The sequence below is a fragment of the Rhinolophus hipposideros genome (genome assembly GCF_964194185.1).
Source record: "Rhinolophus hipposideros genome assembly, chromosome: 5".
In the NCBI taxonomy this organism is placed as follows: Eukaryota; Metazoa; Chordata; class Mammalia; order Chiroptera; family Rhinolophidae; genus Rhinolophus; species Rhinolophus hipposideros.
The window spans coordinates 93,002,277-93,024,837 of NC_138051.1; the positions used below are offsets into that span (position 1 = coordinate 93,002,277).

A 22,561-nucleotide genomic window follows, 5' to 3' on the forward strand; every position below is an offset into this window, starting at 1 on the left:
TAAGGGATTTTTGACTAATTTTTAAAATTAGGTGGGGGTTCTCTATCTCTGTTTCAATAATATGAGGTCATATTCATATTTTTACATTATTTCAGGTTCCCACAATTCAAATGGACATAAAATGTAATTGCACTATATTCGATTTACTTAAATCTTTGAACTCCAGATTCAGGAGTTTCTCCCATCCGGAACATTTTTAGGACAGCTGCTAAATTTGGGGATTAAAAGAACCTGTCTTTCTGTGGGCGTTGTGTCTATGTTTCAACAACCCTGGGAGGGAGATGTTGTGTGGGTCACCCCCATTTTATAACCAGCACTCTGAAAACGACAGAAATTTAAAAGTTTGCTCAACTTCTTACCATTAGTGACAGAACCAGGTCTGGATCTCCTGGCTACTCAAATCAATCCTCCAACAATATTGAAGTTTAAAATTTCAATGTTGCTTAATTTTTGTGTCCCACTGCTCCCTCCATGCCCCAGGTGAGTGAGAAATGTACAGGCTTCAAATCAGAGGGACCTGGGTTTCTCTGCCAGGAGGGCAGCTTGCGCATACTAAACCAATCTGAGTCTTAAGTTTCCCTACCTTTACAAATAATATGGAGGTAATCACATGCAGACAAGTGCATGAAAAAACTGCTGAAATTGGAATAAAATCTGTATATTGTACCCACGTCAATTTCCTGGTGTTGATATTGCACTGTAGTTATGTAAGATGTCACCCTTAAGGGAAGCTGGTTAAAAGTACATGGGCCCTCTGTATTATGTTTGCAACTTCCTGTGAGACTCTGATCATTTCAAAATGAAAAAAAATATTTTTTAATGTAGATAATAAATTGATAGACTCTCCAAATTTCATATATATAATATATATACACATATCCTTTTAATTGTTTTTATTACTCTAAAAAGCTTCTTTTTTTTATTTAGGTTTCTGACTCTGTGCTTGTGCCTTCAACACTTTCACAATGATTTTCTGCTCCTCGATAAGGAAAGCAGGCTTGATCCCGCACGGACACATTTAGCACACATGGATCCACCATAGGCTGACATGTTTTTCCGTTTTAGACAATCTTATTAGAACTTTAGGTCTGACAGCACGAACTCCATGAAGTCGGCCTGGGCACAGGCCCATACATGCAGATTTTGATGCTTTCCTAACCCTCTTGGTATAAAGGTAAACAATTCTATTACCAGGGGTTCGGGACGGCCTAGTTTTGTTAGAAGCCATACTGTAGGACAGCCTCCGACGGAATGTCAAACGCTGGACCATTCTGAATGCTTGTAAACACCATCCCCTCCAAAGTATATTTTTAAATGTTAGTGTTTGCCTGGTCTTTGCTGACCCATGGGGAAATGCTTATGTCTTATTGTTGCTTGAAGAAAAATAAAGAACTACTGAACTGTACTCACGGTGTGCTTACAACTATATTCAAGGAAAGGAAATTTATATCTCAAAGAAGAAGGAAATACTTCCAAAAGTTAATGGTGATTGTCTCTGAGTGGTGGGCATTTGTTTGATTCCTATCCACTCCACTGTAGTTTTTGAATGTTCTATGATGAATTTGACTTTTATAATCAGGGGAGGTAACACTTCACCAAAAGAACAGACTTTGATACCAAGCCAGAAAATTCAAGATGTGTGGTTGGCAATCACTCCGCACCGTGTTGGTCTTGGAGAGTTGAGGCACTCTTCATTATTTAACAAAATGATTTCTCAAATCAATTATCCATGCTTATGTTAACAATCCATAAAGTGTAGTAGGGTGGAAAGGAAGTTCCCTGACTACCTCCTTCCTACTTCCCAGAGGTAAGCATTGTTAATTGTTTGTTGTTGTTTTTTTCAGACTCTACTCACTTTAGCCTTTTCTTTGTTTTGAGAAGTTTGCAGCTCATGTTTTAAGGAAACACGGTGAAAAGGCAATCATATATCTTATGTTGTTTACTTCCAGAAGGAGCCCCATTCTGTCCAGAATTGCACCAGACTTCCAGGAGGAGGCCACCTCTTCCTCAAATGTATAGGAGGTGTCTACATTCGTCTTTGGAAACTCACCCCCACTTTCTTCCATCTACTGTAGTCTTCCCAACGTGTTTCTGCAGGTCAGCAGAGGACACCTCCAGGCCCCATGCATGTGGCCACTGAGCAATCTCTCGTTTCATTTTAATCCTTTCCCCACATAACAGAAGGTGGTGCTTTGCAGATTGGGGTATGTAGGCATATTCCTGGGGGTCTCTGAGTTCTACCAGAAATTTTGAACATTGTGTTTTCATTTTTGGGTCACCTGGATGATCATTCCAGAACGAAGTGCCAATTCCCAATTTTAAAACCTGCTTTTCCATTTGAATTAAGGTCATGTTCATGGCAGGTGAGTCAGTGTGCAGTATTATCGAGGGCAAACATTTTACCAGAGTTCAACTAGAGAAAACTGGCCAGAGAATTGCGTGGTCCTATGAGATGATGGATGTCGCAACTCCCATCTCCTTCACATCCAACTTGCGACAATATGCATTAGCACTAAACGTGGCATAAATAAAGACATTTCATTAAATACCATTTAAATATTTTCTGTATTATATTTTGGGGATGCATGATTAAATTAATTGGCTCATTAAAACATGGGTAAGCACTTTAAAAGGAGCTTATTATTCAAAACCAAAAAAATAACGATAATGTCAGTGACTCAAATAATGATCCATTATCCAAAAAAGAAAAAAACAAGTTGAAAATACATCTTTCCCTCATTAAACCACACACCAGTGATTCACAGTAATTCAGTTCCAGTAAAACATCATCTATCACATTGATTTAAATGTGGTTAAATTGAAGTTCGTGACTTGTTTTTTATTTTTAAGTTTATTTTCGTTTAATAGCTGAGGCAGCATATGAGCTTTTTAAATATGGAAATTTAAGAAGTTTATTTTTCTCCCTTTTCTTCCCTCCCTGCCTTGGAAGGATTCAGCACAATCTCGGAAGGGCGCACACACCCCCATGCAAATATGCCCAATTATCTCCCTTCCGATTCCAGTAGCAGAAGAAGAATGAGTCGTTCCAGCCTTCAGGGCAAGGGAAACCAGTTTTCAATGGGTAATGATTTAGTGTCTAGTTTTATTGGCCCACCAGGGTCTACCAGGAAAAAGAAGAGAGTGGAGTTTTTGTGTGGAGAGACCGAGAGCCCAGGCTATGCTGGACTTTCCCCAGCTTCTTCTGGGGGACTAAATACAGATGCCTCTGTCCTTGCCCAGCAGGGACAACACCCAGCGATGCCACAAGACCGTGTTCTGTCCTGCTGTGACTACACAGAGTATAGATGCCTCCTGGAAATGGCCCAGAACCACTAAGAGCTCAAAGGGCACGCCTGGCCACCCAGCAGCAGGGATGGGAGGAGGCCCCACAGCCGTCCTTAGCTGGTATAAAGCACATACTCAAACTGCAGGCCCCCAACCTGGGGCACTGGTTGGAGGGGACCCAGCCAACAATCAACCCATCGGGAAAACACCCCTGCGCAGGGGGCACTGCCCAGCCGTAGCCGGCGCTTGTGAGAGGGCACAGGGAGCAGGTCCAGAAGGGTTGAAGGGGTCTGGAGGCTAGGACTGACTGCCGTTGCCAAGGCCGCGCGGACAGGAGTGCCAAGCCACAGGAAACATGTCCCTTCTCTCTTCCTCCCTGCTGGTCTTTCTGTAGATAGGCTGGGCCCATCAGAAAGCCAGCTAGCCAAGGAGTCCACAATGTGATTTTCAGAGTGCCAGCCCCAGAGCAGGTAGTTGGGAGGGTTTACCACTGAGACACGAGGCCAGTGACCACCAAGCCACGTTTAAGGCCAGAGAGGAGTTAAAATCCTGCGTCTCATTCAGGACTCTTAGTTACAAGGTACAGAAGCTGAGTCTGGCCCATTGAAGCTGGAAAAGAATTTACCAAATGCTCTTGGGCATCTCACAGAACTGGCTTGAGAACCAAGATTAGAAATTGGACCAGAACCACAGCAGAATCACAGCTCAGAACAGACCAGAAGGGACACTGCTGCCACGTAGCATCTCCTGTTGCTGCCATGGTGTGGTGGATTCCATTATTTTCCAGGAAGGATTCCTTCTCCCCTCCCCCACCAGTGCCTCCCTGCCCCACTGACTCTGGGCTTGGCCATGTCACCTGCACTGACCCATGGAATATGGGCAATGTGACCGTGTGCCCTTTCTGAGCAGAGCATCTGCCCCGCTCTTATGCTCCTGCCGTGTTACATGAGAAGAGTACACTCCAGGGTCTGCTGGTCCTCCAGCCTGAGCTCTGGAATGAAACATGGAGCACATCGGAACCCAACCTACTGCCTGGAGCCCAATCTGTGGGGACCCAGTAGAAACCAGCCAAGCCGCAGTCCACCACCAGCCTATCCACAGAACTGAGTGAGAAACACAAATGTACTGTTGGAAGCCACTGTGATTTGGGCTGTTGGTTATCACAGTAGAAGCTGACAAACACATGTGACCAGCTAGAGGACTCTCTCCTCCGTTTCTTTATTAAAAACCTCCAGATTAAAAATCCTATGCAGGGTGTCCCAGGGGCCAAGACTAGGTCCCATACCTGTGCAGTAATGAACGTGCATATCACGAGTTTTCATTTCCTATAGAAGTAGGCAGGCTCCGTATCTTCTGTATCCCAACCAGACTCAGGGTGGGTGCACTGGGTTGAATAGTGTCCTCTAAGAATTCACGTCCCCCTGGAACCTCAGGATGCGACCTTATTTGGAATGGAGACTTTCAGATGTAACTGGTTAGGATATAGCCATACTGGTGTGTATGGGAGGGCCCTAATCCGATGGCCGGTATCTTTCTAAGAAGAGAAAAACGAGACACACACAGCAGAGAAGGCCATGTGCAGATGGCGGCAGAGGTTGGCATGATACGTCTACAAGCCAAGGAATGCCTAGGATTGCAGGCAACACCAGAAGCTGGAAGAGAGGCCTGGAACTGATCTTTCCCGAGAGTCCTCGGAGAGAGCATGGCCCTGCTGACATCTCCATTTAGCACTCTGAGACTCCAGAACTGTGAGGGAACCCATTTCTGTTGTTTTAAGCCACCCAGTTTGTGGTCCTTTGTTACAGCTGCCCTAGGAAACTAATATAGTGGGCAAATCCTTAAATATAGGAAGGAGGTATGGAAGTCACCTCTTTCCCCTACCCCCAACAAAAAAGATAAATTTCCTTTTCTCACAGTGTCAGCAATATTTTGAAACAATTCAAGGGGAGGATTCTTGAATGTTTCTTCTTTAAAAGCAGTTTGTACGTGAACTTACGGAAACATAGTAGAGGTGTCCCCTGGGCACTAAAGACCCTGCAGAAGGTGTTTGGTATTTTGGGTCTCTGCCTTCTCCTGGACCCCATCTGATCCAAAGACATTTTGCCTGGATAGAGCTTCTCGAGACCCTTGGGTGAAAAGCAAACGCTTTCTCCAAAAGACTGAATTTCAGAGTTCAGGGGCTGTTGTGGAGACAAAATGTGCAGAGCTGGAGTCTGATCTCTGAGCAAGACCCAAGCTGATTCCAAGTCATGTCCACACATCTTTCTATCAACAAATAGCGCACTCTTGTTAGACACTCTCAAAGCTATGGAACAATGTGAGGAACAGAAATAGGTTTCTTTCGTGCCTTTTTAAAATTGGAGATGCAACAAGGCAATGACATGGAAAAAAGGGAGGGGGGCCACTTTAATTAAGAGACCTCTGAGGTATAACAACGAAGGGTCAGGCTGTCCTTGTTTGGACCCTGATTCCCATCAATCAATTGTAAGAAGATATTTTTGAGATGATTGGGGAAATTTGAGTATGAACTGGGTGTTCTATGATCCCAAGTCATTACAGACAATTTTGTCAGGTGTGGTACCAGCATTATAAGAACAGGGCTATATTTTAGTTACGTACTGAAGTATGTAGAGACAAAATGCCATAATGTTTGGGATATACTTCAAAAAATATTGTAACGGTAGACTTGCATTTTGACCACTGCTTTTAGGTAAGCAGTGTGATTTCCAGTAACCTGCCTGCTTGCCCTTAGTCTGAGACTATTTCGAAAACAAGCATATGATATTGTAACAAACGGAAGAAGCAATAAAGCTATTTGTAAAAATATTTAAAACCAGTGGAGAGACATCTGGTTAAACACTGTATATAACACGTTTATTTCTCTTTCCACCTGAAACTCATCCAAAATGACAGTCAAGGACTGAAACAAGGGTAAGCCTACCAGAAAGGAAGAGAAGGGAGACGCATCGGCTGTAAGAGAGAGATGCGTCTTAGTCTGTTTGGGCAGTGTAGCAAAATACTACGGACTGGGTGGCGTACAAATAACAGAACTGTACTTCTCATGGTCCTGGAGGCTGGGAGTCCAAGATCAGGGTGCCAGAGCAGTTGGGCGAGGGCCCTCTTCTGGGGCACAGACTTCTTGTATCCTCACGGAGGAAGGGGCTAGGGATCTCACTGGAGTCCCTTTTAAAAGGGCACTAATCCCATTCATGGGGACTCCACACTTATGACCTAACTGCCTCCCACAGGCCGCACCTCCTCCTACCATCACCTTTGGAGGTTAGATTTTCTTTGGAGTGGGGGGAGCAAACACTGACTATAGCAAGATGTCAGTACATTTTTGGAATCTGGAAAAGTTTTGAAGGAATAATACTTACTTAGTTCCTGAAGTGGGGGCTATCAACTAAAAGCAGATTTTCACCCCTCACAGAACTTCCAAAAGGTATTAAAGACACTCAGGACAGAAGAAGCGTGGTCAGGACGTGGGACTGAAAAGAGAGGCTGTAATGGGTTGAATATTGGCCCCCAAAGATACCAGGTCCTAAGCCCGGGAACCTGTGACTGTCACCTTACTTGGAAAAGGGGGATTTTGCAGATGTGACTACATTAAGGATTTTGAGATGGAGAGATTATCCTGGATTATCCAGGTGGGTCCTAAATGTAATCACAAGTATCCCCGTAAGAGGATTTGACACAGCATGGAGGAGAAAGCCATGTGAAGTTGGGGCAGACAGAGACTTAAATATGGTGGCCTTAAAGATTGGACTGAGGTGACCACAAGCCCAGGAACGCCAGCAGCCAGCAAAGCCGAGGAGGGGAGAAATGGATGCTCCCTCAGAGCCTCCTGTGGCAGAGGGAGCATAGCCCTGCCACACTTTGATTTGGAAACCAGTGAAACTGACTTTGGACTTCGGGCCTCCAGACTCATGAGAGAATACATTTCTACTGTTTTAACCCAGCAAGTCGGTGGCAATTTGTTATTGCAGCCATAGGGAACATACAGAGAGTTTGACTAAGTCAGATATAAGGAGCTGTAAGACACCCAGAGCCCCATTCTACCCTGAGCTGCACCCCTTGCAAGGAGATGGGAGGTTTAGTGTCTGAACAAGTTGAACTTGGACCAGAGATGCTCCTGAGTCAGGGATGCCAGACACAGTGTGGGGTGCACCTGAGACTCCTGACTGGAAACCAGACAAGGAAGGAGAGTCTGCATCCCCAACAGCCACCCAGGGGCTCTTCTCATCTGGCTCCTGGAATGTCAGTAGTCAGGCCACCCTCGGGGGCAGGAAATTAAAGGATCGTTCCCTGGAGAAACGGAACAGTTTGAGAGAGAAGACCTTCAGCTACTGCCATGTGGGGGTCCCCCTTCAAACAGCTGTCCTGCTGTCCTGTCATTCTGTGGTGAGTCCACCAGCTCCACCTGTGAAAACAGCGCGTGCCATCATCCATTTAGTGGCCCACTTCAAGATGAGAATTGAGAACCAAGTAGCCTCACACGTTTGAGAATCCACCACACATCTTCTCAGACTCATTTGCGAAAAGTTTCCAGTACGAGAGAACAAAACAAACAGAAAAAAGAAACTTGGATGTGGGGCTACCCATAGATGGGACATGAACATGCAGCACCCATGGCTTCCGCCCAAGTGAGGGGCTCAGCTGGCCAGTACAGTTGCCTTACCCAAGGGATGGATCTGACTGGAGGAAACAGCAACAGGTAGGCAACAGTAGAAAACTAAAATAATAAACGAAAAGTCAGGCAGACAGCCAAAAAACCCCTGAAATCAATATCCTGAGAGTGGTAGTAAAGGGTAATGAGCCATTGAGACAGAACTGCGTTTCCCAATTACATGTCCGTCCCAGTCTGAATGCTCTTCTCACAGTGGGACTGCAGTGGGGTCTGCGCTTTCCTGGGCGGGGAGGGGCTGTGACTATCCAGTCAGTAACCAGTTAGTACAGCAGAAATGATACTATGTGACTTCTGCAGCTGGGGCAAAAACAGCATTCCGTTTCCACCTGACTCTTGGCACTTGCCCTTGGAACCCAAGCACTATGTTACAAGGAAGCCCAGACCACATGGAAAGGCCTGGCAGACAAATCCTGTTCAGGCAGCTAGGCCCTGAGCTAAACCCAGCACTGATGGTCACACAAGTGAGTGACAAGGCCTCAGATGATTCTAGCCCCCCTGTCTTAGTCTTCTTGCCGAAGCCTAAGATAGCATGCAACTGGCAAGACATCCCCACCAAGCCCTGTCTGAATTCCTGACCCAAAGAAACCGTGAGAGATAATCATAAATGACTATTACTGTATTAAGCCAGTAGGTTTTAGGGTAATTAGTTAGGTAGTAATAGTTACTAGATACTAATAGTAATACAGCCAAGAATAGAAAACTAATAAAAATGCAATAATCACACCCTACAAATGAAAGCTCAGAAAATAAAGCTATAACCAAATTTACAATTCAATAGAAAGGATGAAGAGGGAACCGAGGAAATGGAGTTCGTGCTTCAGCAGCTTTGATCTGGTCTCGTGCCCACCTCGCGACCCACCGATTAGTTTAGGTCTAGTTTATCAATCCACCGCAAACTATGGCTAAGCTCTGGGGGAGAGAATCCCCCAATCAGAAGAGGGGTCTTGCTGGAAGAAGATAGAATGGGCGCTCGAGAGAAAAGCAAGTGTTTAATCAGACACGCTGAGGAGTGTGCTCATTTCTTCAGTTGCTCTGGTCTCGACTCAACTCAAGTGGCAGTCAGTCACTCAGAGAAAAAGCCTGTTCTCTGATCGTCCCAGGCTGGGCCACTCTCCAGATCAAAGGAACCTCCCCCCACTGGCTCGGACTGGGACATCTATTCTCCGAGAAGACGCTGCTTAGCCCCTGCTTTGCTTAACGAATTATAAATTACTAATAAAAAAAATAAGAGACTAGGGTTTGCCTCTTGGAATTTATCTCTTATGGTTTATTTTATTTTATTTAATTAAGAACCTGTAAACATTATACCAATAGGAAGTATTCACTGGAGAAAAGCAGATACTTCATTAAAAAAAAAAAAAAGATAAAATTGCCCATATTTTACCACCCAAAGATAACTACTGTTAACATTTGGTGTGTGCTTTTCCAGACGTTTTTATTTACAAATGTATCTATGGATATTTGTCAACACAAAAACGAAATTGTTCCAGAAATATTGTTGTACTCCGCATTTTTCACTCAATAGTAGGTTGTAAACTTATTTGTGTACCAAAAATATCCTTCCATTAGGTTGAAGCATCTGAGATTATCAAAATGCAACCAGTTTGGGCTTACAAAAACAGCGATTGCATAGATAGGTTCCTCCCAGTACAATTTTGTTTTAATGGCTACAAAGTTTATAGCCTTTTGGGCATGACAACATTTACTCACCCTATCACTTATTATTGGGCATTTCTATAGTTTCCCTTTGTTCCACAATGATAAAAAGCACTGCATGGGGAAATGCATTGTTTGTGAATATACTTAGTTTCTTAGGATGTATTTCTATAAATGGCACACATTAGATAAAAGAAATGCACATTTTAAAAGCTTTCATTGCATAATGAAGGCATAGTTTCTGAGAAGCCAGAAGCTGGTTGAAGCTAGAAGCTAGAAGAAGACAAGGTAAGTCTTCTTCCCACTCCCAGGAAGGGGGGTGGGTCGGGCCTGTGGGTTACTGCTTCTCCTTAAAGGGCACTCAAAGGGGAGGGAGGTGAGATCAGAGGGAACTGGAAAGTGAGAAGCAGATGGGCATTTACAGCTTGGAGCAGAGGGGCACTGAGGAGGTAATTACGCCTGTATTCTAAGAAGCTGAATGAACATATGTTGGTTGTAAAACCTACGAGGGCCCATGGCAGTCTGTACAACGGACAAAGAACAGCCTGTGTTTATCACTCTGATACATATTAAAGTTAAATTAGTGATCAGGAATATAATGGAAGACTTTTTTTTTTCTTCTAACCTGGATCTAATAGAGGAATTGGACCACTTTAAGGTAAAACATAAAGAAGTAACGAAGCTATAGACTCGTTCTCTGTATATGTAAAAAAAACAGTAACAGCTGTCATGTGCAGGCCTCTCAGCTGGCCCCCAGGGAGTCTTCCTCCTGGAATTCCTTGTGTAATCTCTGTCCTTTGAGTATAGGCTGGATTTATTGACTTGCTTCTAATGACTAGAATACAACAGAAGTAATGGGATGTCACTTTTGAGATAAGATGATGAAAAACCTGTAGCTTCTGTATGGGGTGTTCTCTCACTCCCTCTTGGCTTGCTTGCCTCCAGTGGGAATCAGCTGCGTGTCACGTAGAGAAGCCCCTGTGGGCGAGGTCAGAAGATCTCCGAAGAGATGGCCACAGTCCTGCCCGACACCTCTGCTGCAGTCTTTCCGAGGGCCAGAACTGCTAGTGAAGTCACTCCCAGATTCTTGATGCACAGAAACTGAAAAATAACGACTTTGATTTCAGTCACTAGGCTTTGGGTAATCTGTGCAGCCATAGAGAACAAATACAACAGCTGTTTGGTGAGTGCTTATTAGGTAGCAGGTAGTTCTCAGCACTTTACATTATTCATTCATTTGGTCTTCACAGTGACCCTATGAGGAAGTGCCATTATTATCTCTATTTTCAGATGCAGAACCTGAAGCCCAGAAAGGGTTCATAAACTTGCCTGAAGCCACCAAGTCAGAAAATGGTGGGGCTGGAATCTGAATTGAGGCACTCTGGCAGAGAGCTGCGCTCACATAAATAAAAGATAAAAAATAGCTGTTCGTGTTTCACTGGACTGAATTGCGTGATTTGCCCATGCCTCAAACAAGCAGTTGGGCAAAGAGTACCGAGTCCTCTTCAACTCATCAAGAGTTACCACCCCCACTTCCTGCAGCGGCTAGGGAAAGGCTGGGTTTCCCCTGAAATTCACAGTTCTATAAAGTGGGTGAACAAATCTGACGTCAGATACAAAGGTGGAAGAGAGCTAATGGGTGCTGGGTGAGGGCTATCAGTGTTGTCTCCATGGCAGCATAACCGGGCTTGTGTTATTATTTTTGGAGGGAGACAGCGGGGAGTGGTGATAGATAGGGTTTTAGGTTATATGGTCAGAAACTGGTTCACCGATGATTATTAATATATTCACATACTCATACCCACTCTTGAAGTGGTGCTAGTTTGGTTCAGAGCCAAGATACTCTTGGAAGCTGCCTCACACAGTTTAAGTTACTGGCTGTTGAACCAGATACATCTTGACATCTTCTAGCTGTGTGACTCTGGGCAAACCACTTTATCTATCCAAAGATCTGTTTCCTTACTTGAAATTAGGGATAGAAATATACCCACAAAGGTTGTAGTCAAACTTAAATGAGGTAATATATGAGTATGTAAAGCCTTTAGCAACCTGCCTGGCACATAGGAAGAGCTTAACAAATGAGAGCCATGATTATTATTATTATTATTATAGGTACTAAGGCACATCAGAGCATTACTAATTAGTTAAGACATTTATTACCTCTCAAGTGTGAAACACCATGTTAGGCTTACATGGGGGATATGATACCCCTTGATATCACAGGGAACAGAAACTAGTTAGGGAATTAGAAAGCACACTCATTACAAGATATCCTTATAATATTTGGGAACACATGTTAAGTGACAAATATTAGGCGTGTTAAGAACTTAGAGTCAGTTTTTAAATTAAGGATATTGAAATAAATATAGGGATCTTTTGAGTCCCACAGTTTTAGAGCTGAAAGGGACTGTAGATTTTGAAGTTAAGTAAACTGAAGTCCAAGAGGAATTAAGTGCCCTTACTTCAAGTCATAGAGCAAGCCAGAGGCAGGCTGAGATTTGGGTTCAAGTTTCATTCTGTCACTAATTAGCTGTGTGTCTTTGAGAAGCCACTCGTCTTCTCTGAACCTCACTTGCCTCATCTGCAATATTCTATTTAGAACCCAGCTTTCTGACACCCAATCCACCTCTCTGGGCGGTAACTAAGAGCCTTAAGATGCTATTTTACACTGATTCAAATAATTTAATAAACGGGTCCAGTTTACATGGTAATCCACGTGGGTATTAGGCTAGCTGGTAATAGGCAGGAGAGTGTAGGAAACCCAGGATGGCTAGAGTACTTTTGACCTAAATGTCATTCTCTTTGAAATAAGAGACTTTCAGAAGTTGATTTCTGAAATTATCTAGTTTCCAATGTTATGAAATGCTCTGGCTGGGAGTGAAGTGGAATCGTAAAGAATATTCTAATATAGACAGATCCGTTTATTTGCCAAGGCCAGGCCTCTCTGACAAGCTAATTTGAAGATTTTAGAAGTGTCATGGACCTAGAGGGGAAGTCACTGTCCCACACTGAGTGAGTACTTAAATGCTTTTCCACATAAAAGCTTGAGAAATTTTCCACTCTTTGGAGAGGTGGGGGGGCAGGTATGATGCCACTTAAGAAATAATCCTCTTCCCTGCTTTGGCCCTGCAGAGGCCTAACCTGGGTGCTCACCGCCACCTAGTGGTGTTTAGATGAATAACCATTTTTAGGAAGGGGGGACCCCCAGTCACTTATTTCACTGGCTGGCATCCCAGATCACTTATTTGCTTGTGTTATGTATGTATGTAAGTATCCAAATATGTATTCAATGATTATTTTAGAAAAGTTATAGACTCACAGAAGTTACAAAGAGTTCCTGTACTACGATTCTTGTACCTTGTTTCCCCCTATTAACATCTTACATTACCATGGTACATTTGTCACCTCCAAGAAACCAATACTGATATATTACTATTAACTAAAGTCCAGACTATATTCAGACTCCACTTTTCCACTAAGGTCCTTTATCTGTTCCAAAATGACTTCTAGAATACATTACATTTAGTGTCTCCTTAGGCTCCTCTGGTCTGTGATAGGTCAGTCTTTTCCTGTTTTCCATGATCTTGACAGTTTTAAGGAGTGTCGGTCAGGTATTTTGGAGAACGTCCCTCAACGTGGGTTTGCCGGGTGTTTTTCTCATGATTAGACTGGGTTACAGGTTCTGAGGAAGACCACAGAGGGAAGTGCCCTTGGCATCACATTGTATTGGGGTTACATGCTGTCCACATTACTGATCACTGATGCGAACCTCGATCACCTAGCCAAGCCAGTCCCTGCCAGGTTTCTTCACTGACGTTACTATTTTTCCTTTCCATATTCTTCCTATATTCAGCTCACACTTAAGGGTGGGGAGGGAATAAACTCCACTTCCTAAAGGAGGCAGTATCCACATAAATGACTTGAAATTTTTCTGCAAGGAAGATTTGAGTCTTCTCCCACATTTATTCATTCGTTTATTTGTAGAATTCTGAAATGAGTTGTGTCACGTTGGGCAAGTTTTTCTTAACTTTTCTGTGCCCATTCCTGTGCAGCAGTTTTAAGAAGGTTGAGAAAGTACATGGAAAAATGTCTGGTCCAGTCTGCCACGCAGAGGTATGCAATGTTCAGTTCTTCCCTTTCACCCTCCAAATCAATGCACGGGTGTATCAACACACTGCTCTACTAGGTGCACTAATTTGTGCTGCCTCATTCTGTGTGCTTCAGTAGGTCCCAACAGTAATCTCACTTAGAAAACTACTTCCCACCCAGTGGGCACCACGAGGTAAGTGTCCAAAGGATTAAGATTGTGTAAATTCAGTGATTCGCAGATTCATGCTTGTGGAACTCTGTTCAAATGAAGTCTCTTTGGACATTTTATAAAAACGAAACAGATAAAAGAGGTCATTTTATTAGCATTCCTTTATTTTATAAATTCATGCCTATAATCTTATAACACCTATTAAAATGATACTCCAAACTAGATGTTTTGATGAGACATCAGAAATCTGGGGTTAGAGATGGCAGCTGCAAACAACCTTACCATTTAACTCTTCCTCAAGGTTTGACTGAACCGAATCAATAAAATTCTGGTACAGACAGAAAATAGTATCTTAACCACTGCTCACAACCTTCACGATAAATGAAGGGCAATGCACACCTAATCACCATGACACATTATCACATCTGACATACTACACTGGCACCTGTTACAAGCTGACGTCTCCACGCGATCTGGTCAGCATATGCACCTGACCCTTGCCTTCCTGTCAGAGCACTACATATAGGCAGTAATAGACCTTTTGTGCAATTTTGTATGATAAAAAAATTCACAGGGCTGAATTTAAATATATAAATACCAGTGCAGAACTATACAGCCTTCCTAGTCAATGACACATTTAGGAGACATTAAAGAGGCACAGAAATGACAATGGATTTATACTGTGAACTGTACACAAAGGAGTTACTTGGCAGCACAAGGTAGGGATTGGGTAATGTCTATCACTGGAGAATGTAGATTGTTCTACCTGCATGCTCGGCTGTCAGATATCCCTTCCTGGTTTCCTAAGATTCAGGTGAAATGCCTCTCTAATCCTGCCGGGAGAAGCACCTCCTCCTCTTCCTCAGCTGTTTCTTCACCCCTTAACAGTGTCAGTAACTCCAATGAGCCAGGGGCTGGGCCGTCCTCTGGCAGAACAAGCCTCCTGTGCAGTGTTCTGGGGGCTGTTCCAGCAAGGATTTGGTGCAGGTGGGCCTGATTCACAACCTCTCTCTCAACTGCTCCTCTCTCCACCAGCTTCTGTAATAAAGGCTCCAACCTTAGCACGTAAGCAGACAGTTTTTCTTCATCCTTCTGGTAAGTGGTCAGATATTTGACCTGCAACTCCCTAGGATTATCAATAACCCCGAAGACTTGCTCAAGAGCCTGCAGACATTCAGGGACGTGATTAAAGGATTGTTTCTCTCGAGGACACGAATAATACCATATGCTTGGCCTTTCAGGCTCTCTAGCAATCGCCTTCTTTTCTCGGCATCTGACACCTGCCATGACTTCATCATTTGAGTAGTAGGCAACAAGGAATCAAATTCTTCTTCTTCTGGTCCTGGAGGATCACTGCCTGAGAATACTCTCAGCTTTTCGTATTTTAGGTACTGCAGGGCCGGCTGAAGCGCCTCATCTAATGCCTGTGCCAACGTGGGGGCCCGATTTCCAGGATCACGTCCTGGTCTAGGTCAAAAGGGCCGTTTCCATACCCAAGAGCTCTGGTCAGCCCCCCTCATGTCATGCCCTCTCCCTCTAAAAGTCAGCCAATCTGCTTAAAAATTCATTATCTGGGGCAGGAGGCTTACAGACCGCTCTCCAGACACCCCCTTTTCCAGGTCTCCTTAGGGACCAGAGCATAACTAGTGTCCTCGGCGAGTCCCATCAGGGCTACCTTCCTGTTCTCGTCCCTCCGGAACATACTCGCCCCGGGGGCTAAACCCGCCCGCAGAGCCTCCCCCATTTCTGTCACATCACAGGCTGGGGGATGCCGGCCACCAACAGTGCTTTCCGAGGTTCATATCCACACCTACACCTAAGAGCCGAAGCGTCACGGTGCCCAAACAGATTTACGTCCCGGTCTGTCGGGGGCACCGAGGCCGCCGCAGTTCACAGCACTCCTCCGAAGCAGCCCACGCCGGTGCTGGCGCGCCGGGTCCCGCGGCCCGTGAGGACAGAGCAGTCGGGTCGGCGGACGGCGGGGGAAGCCCCGCGCACCCCCAGTGCGGCGAGCAGCCAGCGTCCCCTCCGCAGCCGCGGGCGTCCCGCCGCCATCCAGGACCGGTGCCTGCTCCTTCGCCGGGGCCGCGGCGCCAGGGCCGGCTCCCGATGCTTTTGGGAGGCCAGGCCCGGGGAGCCGCCGGCGGCCTCCGCTCCCCTGGGGTGGGCACCTGAGAGGGCGGCCGGGGAGGAGAACCGCCCCGCGCACGCGGCGCCGGGCCAGGAGGGGCAGCACCGGCCCGGCAGGGCAGCCGCCCACCTGAAGGGACGCACCGCCCCCGGCGCCGCCGCCGCCTCCTCCACGGCCCGCCCGGAGCTGCGCGGGGCGGCTCAGGCAGGCGGCGCCGGCCGAGGCACCCTGACATCACCGGGAGCCCGAGCTCTCGGGGCGGGGCGAGCGCGCTTCCGGGCGGAGCCGGAAGCCCCGACGGTGGCAGCATCCGGGACGGCGAGCGGGCGGGCCAACCCGGACAGGAAGGTGAGATCCGGGGCCTGCCCAGCTCTGCGGGATCGGCCGGTGGCCACTGCCCGGCACTGGGCTCCCGGCGCTGCAAGGCGAAGAGGCCCGGGCCTGGCGCCAGCTGTGCAGCCCCGGTCGCTGCAGCTCGGCGGGGGGCGGGGCGCCTGGGGAGCCTCCGGCCGGGCCGGGTGACACAGGCTGGGGGCTCCGGCAGCGGCCACGGGGGCCGGGCCGCCGCGTGACCGGCCGCAGTCACGCTGTGCTTAATCACAATTAGCTTGTGCTCCAGGCTGGTCGCGGTCACCTTCCTCCCAGCTGGTGACCCCGGGGACTTCTTTTATGGTAGCGTTTTGTGAAATGCCAAAGCCACCCGATTATTCAGACCTGAGTGACTCTTTAACGCTTGCCGTGGGAACAGGAAGATTCTCGGGACCATTGTAAGTGTTTAAGAGTTACTGTGTTGACTTGGGAACCCCGACATTGGTTTGCTTGTAGAAGCAAGTGTTCACGTCTGAAGCAATAGTATTAAGCCAGAAAGTACTTGAATTGTAAAAGCGAAATGTTCCGTGGGAAACTAGTTTAATTCCAATTTCTTAATGGAAGGTGTACTGGACCTATTTAAGTCAGATATAGTGATTTATTCTGTGGGTTTCACGTAAAAGCAGAAAATATACACCGAAACTTTTTGTACTTCCTCGTAACTATTACATAAAAAAACAACCTGTAAGTCATTCACAGTTCTTAATAAATGTAATTTTAATTTATTTTAAACCGTAAATGCGTTACTGGAGTACTTTAGAACTCAATGGAAATAAAGCAAGTACACTTGGAATAGATGCCGTGACAGCATTACTAGACACTAACTCTGTTTTTTCTTTTTTAAAAATTGAAGGCACAGAGCATGGAGAATGATGAACTTCCGTCAGCGGATGGGATGGATTGGAGTAGGATTGTATCTGTTGACAAGTGCAGCAGCATTCTACTATGTTTTTGAAATCAATGAGACTTACAATAGGCTGGCCTTGGAACACATTCAACAGCACCCCGAGGAGCCCCTTGAAGGAACCACATGGACACACTCCTTGAAAGCTCGGTTACTCTCCCTGCCATTTTGGTTTTGGACAGTCATTTTTCTGATACCTTACCTACAGATGTTTTTGTTCCTTTATTCTTGTACAAGAGCTGACCCCAAAACGGTGGGCTACTGTATTATCCCCATATGCTTGGCAGTTATTTGCAATCGCCACCAGGCATTTGTCAAGGCTTCTAATCAGATCAGCAGACTACAACTGATTGACACATGAAAGTCAGTCACCGTTTTTCCTTATGATTACAAAACTGCCAGTACTATATGGAACCTGATCACAAGACTGCAGTTTCTTCACAGATCTCAGGAAGTTGTGGTGGGGCAGAGGCTTTTTAAAAAATGTGACTAGGGGGCTATCTTTATCTGAATAATAATGAATTTTAGGTAAAGCCTGAGATACAGTACAACAAAATCATGTTGATGACTTCAGATTTTGGAAGTAAAATCGTGTCTGTTATTTGCATTCTTTAGAAACTTGAATTAAGTACCTGAACTCTTATTTTTATTCTACTGTGCAACATAGTGATGGTTCAGAAATTTTTCCTTTGGGGAAAAAAAATGAATATGAACATTTCCATTGTGTTTAATGTAAAAAGGTCCAAACATGGTCATAAAGTTTAAATTTTATACAACTACTTGGCTTGCTTTAAAATTATTTAAACTAAAACACCAATTCATCCTGTTGTAAGCCAGCTATTTATGCTTGCTTGTTATTAGCTTGTGAGAAATTTGGTAAAAAATTACTGACGTGATGGCTGTCTCCATAGGCAGAATTTGTTCCTCTTTTTGGTAATGCTACTGGGATTATTAATTCACCAGCATTATTAATGCTACTTGTTTAAGAAAAACTTGGGAAGAGGATAAATGGTTGCAAGTTGAGAAATCTCAGGCACAGAAGATGGAAACAAGGTGTTCAATGAAAATATTTAGTGCAGTCCTTGTCAGATGTGAGTGCTCTAAAAGATGCTGTCACGTCCACAGCCTTCTGATTTCCTTTTCCAGCCTAAGAGCTGGTCTTCAGGCGATAGGTTCGTTGCATGAAGATGTGATCCTTGTAGTTCCTCTTTGCATTTCTACTTACTACCTCATGTCTGGGACAAGTACAAATAACTAAAAAAGGGGAAATATTAGATTTTGGAATTTTTTTTTTCCTGGGTGACATCTAGATATATTTTTATACAGTTATGTCTTTAATACCATGGAAATGTTTCACATTGATAGATTTTAATAATAATCGTAACTTTTTTTGGTGCTTACTCTGTTGGGCCCTGTTCTAACAGCTTTATATGAATTAACTCAATCCAAAAACCCTGTAACAATTATCAAGATTTTACAGATAAGGACACAGGTGGAGAAGTAACTTGCCAAAGGTCACATAGCTGGTAGGTGGCACAGCCAGTTAAAACCAGGCATCTGATACCTTTGGTCCTGACCACGGAGCTGCAGTGCTTCTCACAAATAATAGGAAGTTTTAGCACTGGGTACTATCTGCCTAGCCATGCCAAAGAATGTAAATGGCATTACCGAGGAGGAGCTCAATTTGTATGAGCTACTGAAAATCTAAAGGTTTTCTAGAAACCTCAACCCTTAAGTGTGATGTGACCAGAATGGAAGGCTGCACATTCCACAGCTTTATCTGAAAGACAAAGCAGGTGGTGACCTGTAACTCAAAAGCAGCAAGATCAGACCTCTAATTAGTCTCATTTCTTTCCTGTAGTACCTCCAAAGGTTTGGTTCCTGAAATGGTATGTAGTCAGCTCTAGTACACCAAATCTTCAAGTAAGCGGCAGTGTGAAATACCTGTCTCTTTGAGTGTCAGATGACCAAGTCACTTGCATTTTTTGAGTACTTACTAAGTACAGACCATCCTCAACTTAACCATGGTTTGACAGTTTTTCACTTTATGATGGTGCGAAAGCAATGTGCATTCAGTAGAAACCATACTTCGAATTTTGAATTTTGATCTTTTCCTGGGCTAGCGATACGCACTGATACTTTTGTGAGGCTGGGCAGGGGTGGTGAGATGATTTGGCTCAAATGTAGGTTGCTGTACGTGTGCAGAGTACATTTCACGCAGGCTAGTTTAACCTCTGAGGTTCGGTAGGTTAGGCATATTAAAGGCATTTTCAACTTAGGATATTTTCAACTTAACGATGGGATTGAGATGTAACCTCATCATAAATCCAGGAACATTGTAGTACGCTGCAGGCACTCTTTTCTGGTTTACAGTCTTCACCACAGCCCTGTGAGCTGGTATATACTGGTGCTGGTGCCATTTTTACAGAAGAGGAACATGAGGAAACCAGAAATAGGAATAACTTGCCCATGTCACACAGCAAGTAAATGAAGGAGCCGGGACTTGAACCGAGAATGTCTGGCTTGAGATCTCCAGTTCTATCATTCCACTATACTGCTTCTCAAACAATGAGGATAATTTGAGGAAAATCATCGAGCAGTTTCTTGTTTTATTTGATTAGTCTTGAGGCACTAATAGTTTGGAAATGATTTAAGAAAATTATTTCAATTATTTTTTGTTTTATAAATGTCTGACGTAATGCAAGGTGTGTGAATTTGTCACTTGTAAAACAGTACTTCCTTTTTATTGAAGTAGACTTTATCTCTTATACTTCAAATTCTAATATTTTGAGATTTGGTAAGTAAATACTCAGTCCGTCTCTATTTTTCAAGATCATATTGCCTTGGTAGTAGAAATAGCAAAATAATTACAGTAAGAGTAATGCAGTATTTCCAAATGTAACTATTAAGTTTCAGATTGCAGAGTTAATCTGTTTTTTTGATTAGTTAGGAAGTAATTATCCAAGTTGGATTATTGCTGTTTTGTTGTCTGTGGCTATTTAATAGCTCAAAGTATTCTTTTTGTAAAGAGGGAAAGGTAAAATTTATCTCCTCGCTCTACTAGATTGAGGAGGAGGTTGAAATTGATGTGTATTACAGATCATTTATTTTATATTCACGTCACAATACACAAAGCAGTGATTCCAGGAGTGAGGTAGTGAGATAACGGCAAATATAGGAAGTGCTTCAGAGATTTTAGGGAACAGACAAGCATCCTAGGATCCATAACTAGTCAATAATTTTCTTCCAGTTATGAGAAAAACAGAGTTATATCCCACAGTGGTTTAATGAGTCATTTATTTGCAACTACACCTGAAATGAAGTAATATCTGTACGATGTTTTTCACAGAAACATGCCAGAAACTTTTGTTTTTAATGCCAGGATAGGGAATAAATAAATGAATTGTGGAAACAAACATCTAATTCATGGAGTGTTAGTTACCACATAAATTTACTGGTTTTAAAGATGTTACCAGTTTTAAAGAAAAATGGGATTCCCTAAATTTAGAATTGACTCTATGTCAAAGATTATATAATTTCAAAGCTTCATAATTAACAAAAAGCTTGTTTTTGAGGAAATGGAATCATTAGATAAAGTGCCCCAAGAGCCCTTACATTATCTGCATCCATAAAATAGTCAAACTGGTCTGTTTGTTCACCATGGGTATTGTTAAAGTCTTTATTAAGATTATCTAGTGTTGGTTTCCTTCTCCATGGGCTTAACATGCTCAGTCTCCAAAACATTGGCAGAAAAGCTTACCACAATACCACGTGACTCATTTTTGTATCAAATATGTGCCATCACTATAGATTCAACATATTTGTGAAGTTCCGGGTAATTCTGGACCATGATTGGGAATCAGCATGCATTAGCATTTTTGTTTTGGTCTAAGGCGAGTAGGTCTTTAACTGTGCCTGTACGTTAGAAACATCCAAAGAAATAAACAGCAAAACTCCTCACGTGAACAATACTAGTGTCCTTTCCCAACCAATTATATCAATCCCTGGGGGTGTAGCGCAGGCAATCCTATTTTTAGAGATCTTCAGATGATTGTATCAGGATTGAGAATCACGGCCACGGGGTTTTATGCACCACAAAGACAACTGTCAGGAGAGCTGTGTCTTGGGAACAACTTCAACAAATATTGTGTGGTAAGTTCAACCCAGCTGGCCGATTGCCAATATTTAAAGAGGTGTCTATGTTTCTTATGTTTTCAAGGTTTAAATAGAGTTTATTGTTAGAAGGTGAGAGGCCCCACTGAGCAGGGCCTTATAAACTGATATATAGATGTCACCATGGAGAAATCGAGAGGTCATTACAGAAGAGGCCGCTGTACCTGAAGGCAATGATCCAGTGGAGGTCAGGCAGGAATGCACAGTGATCAGGACAGGCTGGCGTGGTCAGTCCCAAGGTGAGGGACAGGACAGTTTCATTCCTGCTTCCAGGACTACTACTTCCAGGACTACTACTTCCTCCCAGCCCATAGCAGGAGGAAGCAGGACGTGAGGCTGAGGTGACATCCGTGGTCCTGAGCGGCGCCTGCAGTAGCTTAGAATGGACCTGGGCACACAGCCCTGGGAGCCCCGGGCGGGCCTGTTGGGTCCCTGAGCAGCGGAGCACACTGAGTAGACTGCAGACAGCTGCCAGCTGGAGCCTACGTTTGGCAATGAGCTATCTATATTTTCTGATTCCCGTTCCTGCAGTTTATCCTGAATACAATTTTATCAGTTTTTTGCTTCATTCCACCAAATCGGCTCTCTTGTCAAGAGGTCGCTGGTCACTTACAAATAACTAAATCCACTAGTCAAGTCTCAGTCCTCAGATTGTTTATTAGCAGTTTTTGACACCCCCCCTCTCCTTGAGATGTGTACATTCTGCAGTCGCCTTCCGGATCAGTACTGCCCAGTAGGACTTTAGTGAATATGGAAGTGTTATACATCTGTGCTGTCCAAATCAGTAGTGACTAGCCACATGAAATAAGCCTTGAGACGTGGCTAAAGTAACTGACTGAGGAACTGAATTTAAAATTTCAGTTATAATTTAAATAGCCACAGGTGGCTAGTAGCTACCTTGTATTAGCCCAGTTTTAGATGCTCTCCTGGTTTTCCTCTTCCTCATCAGCTTCTCCTTTCTCCTCTGTTGGTTTCTCCTCGGGGATCTTTCCAATTAATGTTGGCATGTTTCAGTTCTCTTTTCTCTACTTACTCTCTTGGTCATCTCATCCAAGCTCATGGATTTAAACGCTCAAACTTGTATCACTACCTTCCATC

At 44.2% G+C, this 22,561-nt stretch overlaps 1 protein-coding gene and 1 pseudogene across 3 annotated transcripts; one reads left to right on the top strand and one right to left on the bottom strand.

Moving 5' to 3' along the window:
* Positions 1-919: 919 nt before the first annotated feature.
* Positions 920-1,273, bottom strand: LOC308497824 (large ribosomal subunit protein eL34-like; annotated as a pseudogene). The gene has a single exon. The product of its transcript is annotated as a large ribosomal subunit protein eL34-like (transcript).
* Positions 1,274-16,275: 15,002 nt separating this feature from the next.
* LYSET (lysosomal enzyme trafficking factor) lies at positions 16,276-18,066 on the top strand. 2 transcript variants are annotated; one of them, XM_081048724.1, is made up of 2 exons: positions 16,276-16,365; positions 17,240-18,066. In XM_081048724.1, the coding sequence occupies exon 2, from the start codon at positions 17,256-17,258 to the stop codon at positions 17,649-17,651; it is 396 nt and encodes a 131-aa protein (XP_080904850.1). In that variant the 5' UTR covers positions 16,276-16,365; positions 17,240-17,255; the 3' UTR covers positions 17,652-18,066. The 2 variants fall into 2 exon arrangements, with proteins under 2 accessions (XP_080904850.1, XP_080904849.1); XM_081048723.1 differs by lacking the exon at positions 16,276-16,365 and adding an exon at positions 16,372-16,784.
* Positions 18,067-22,561: the final 4,495 nt, after the last annotated feature.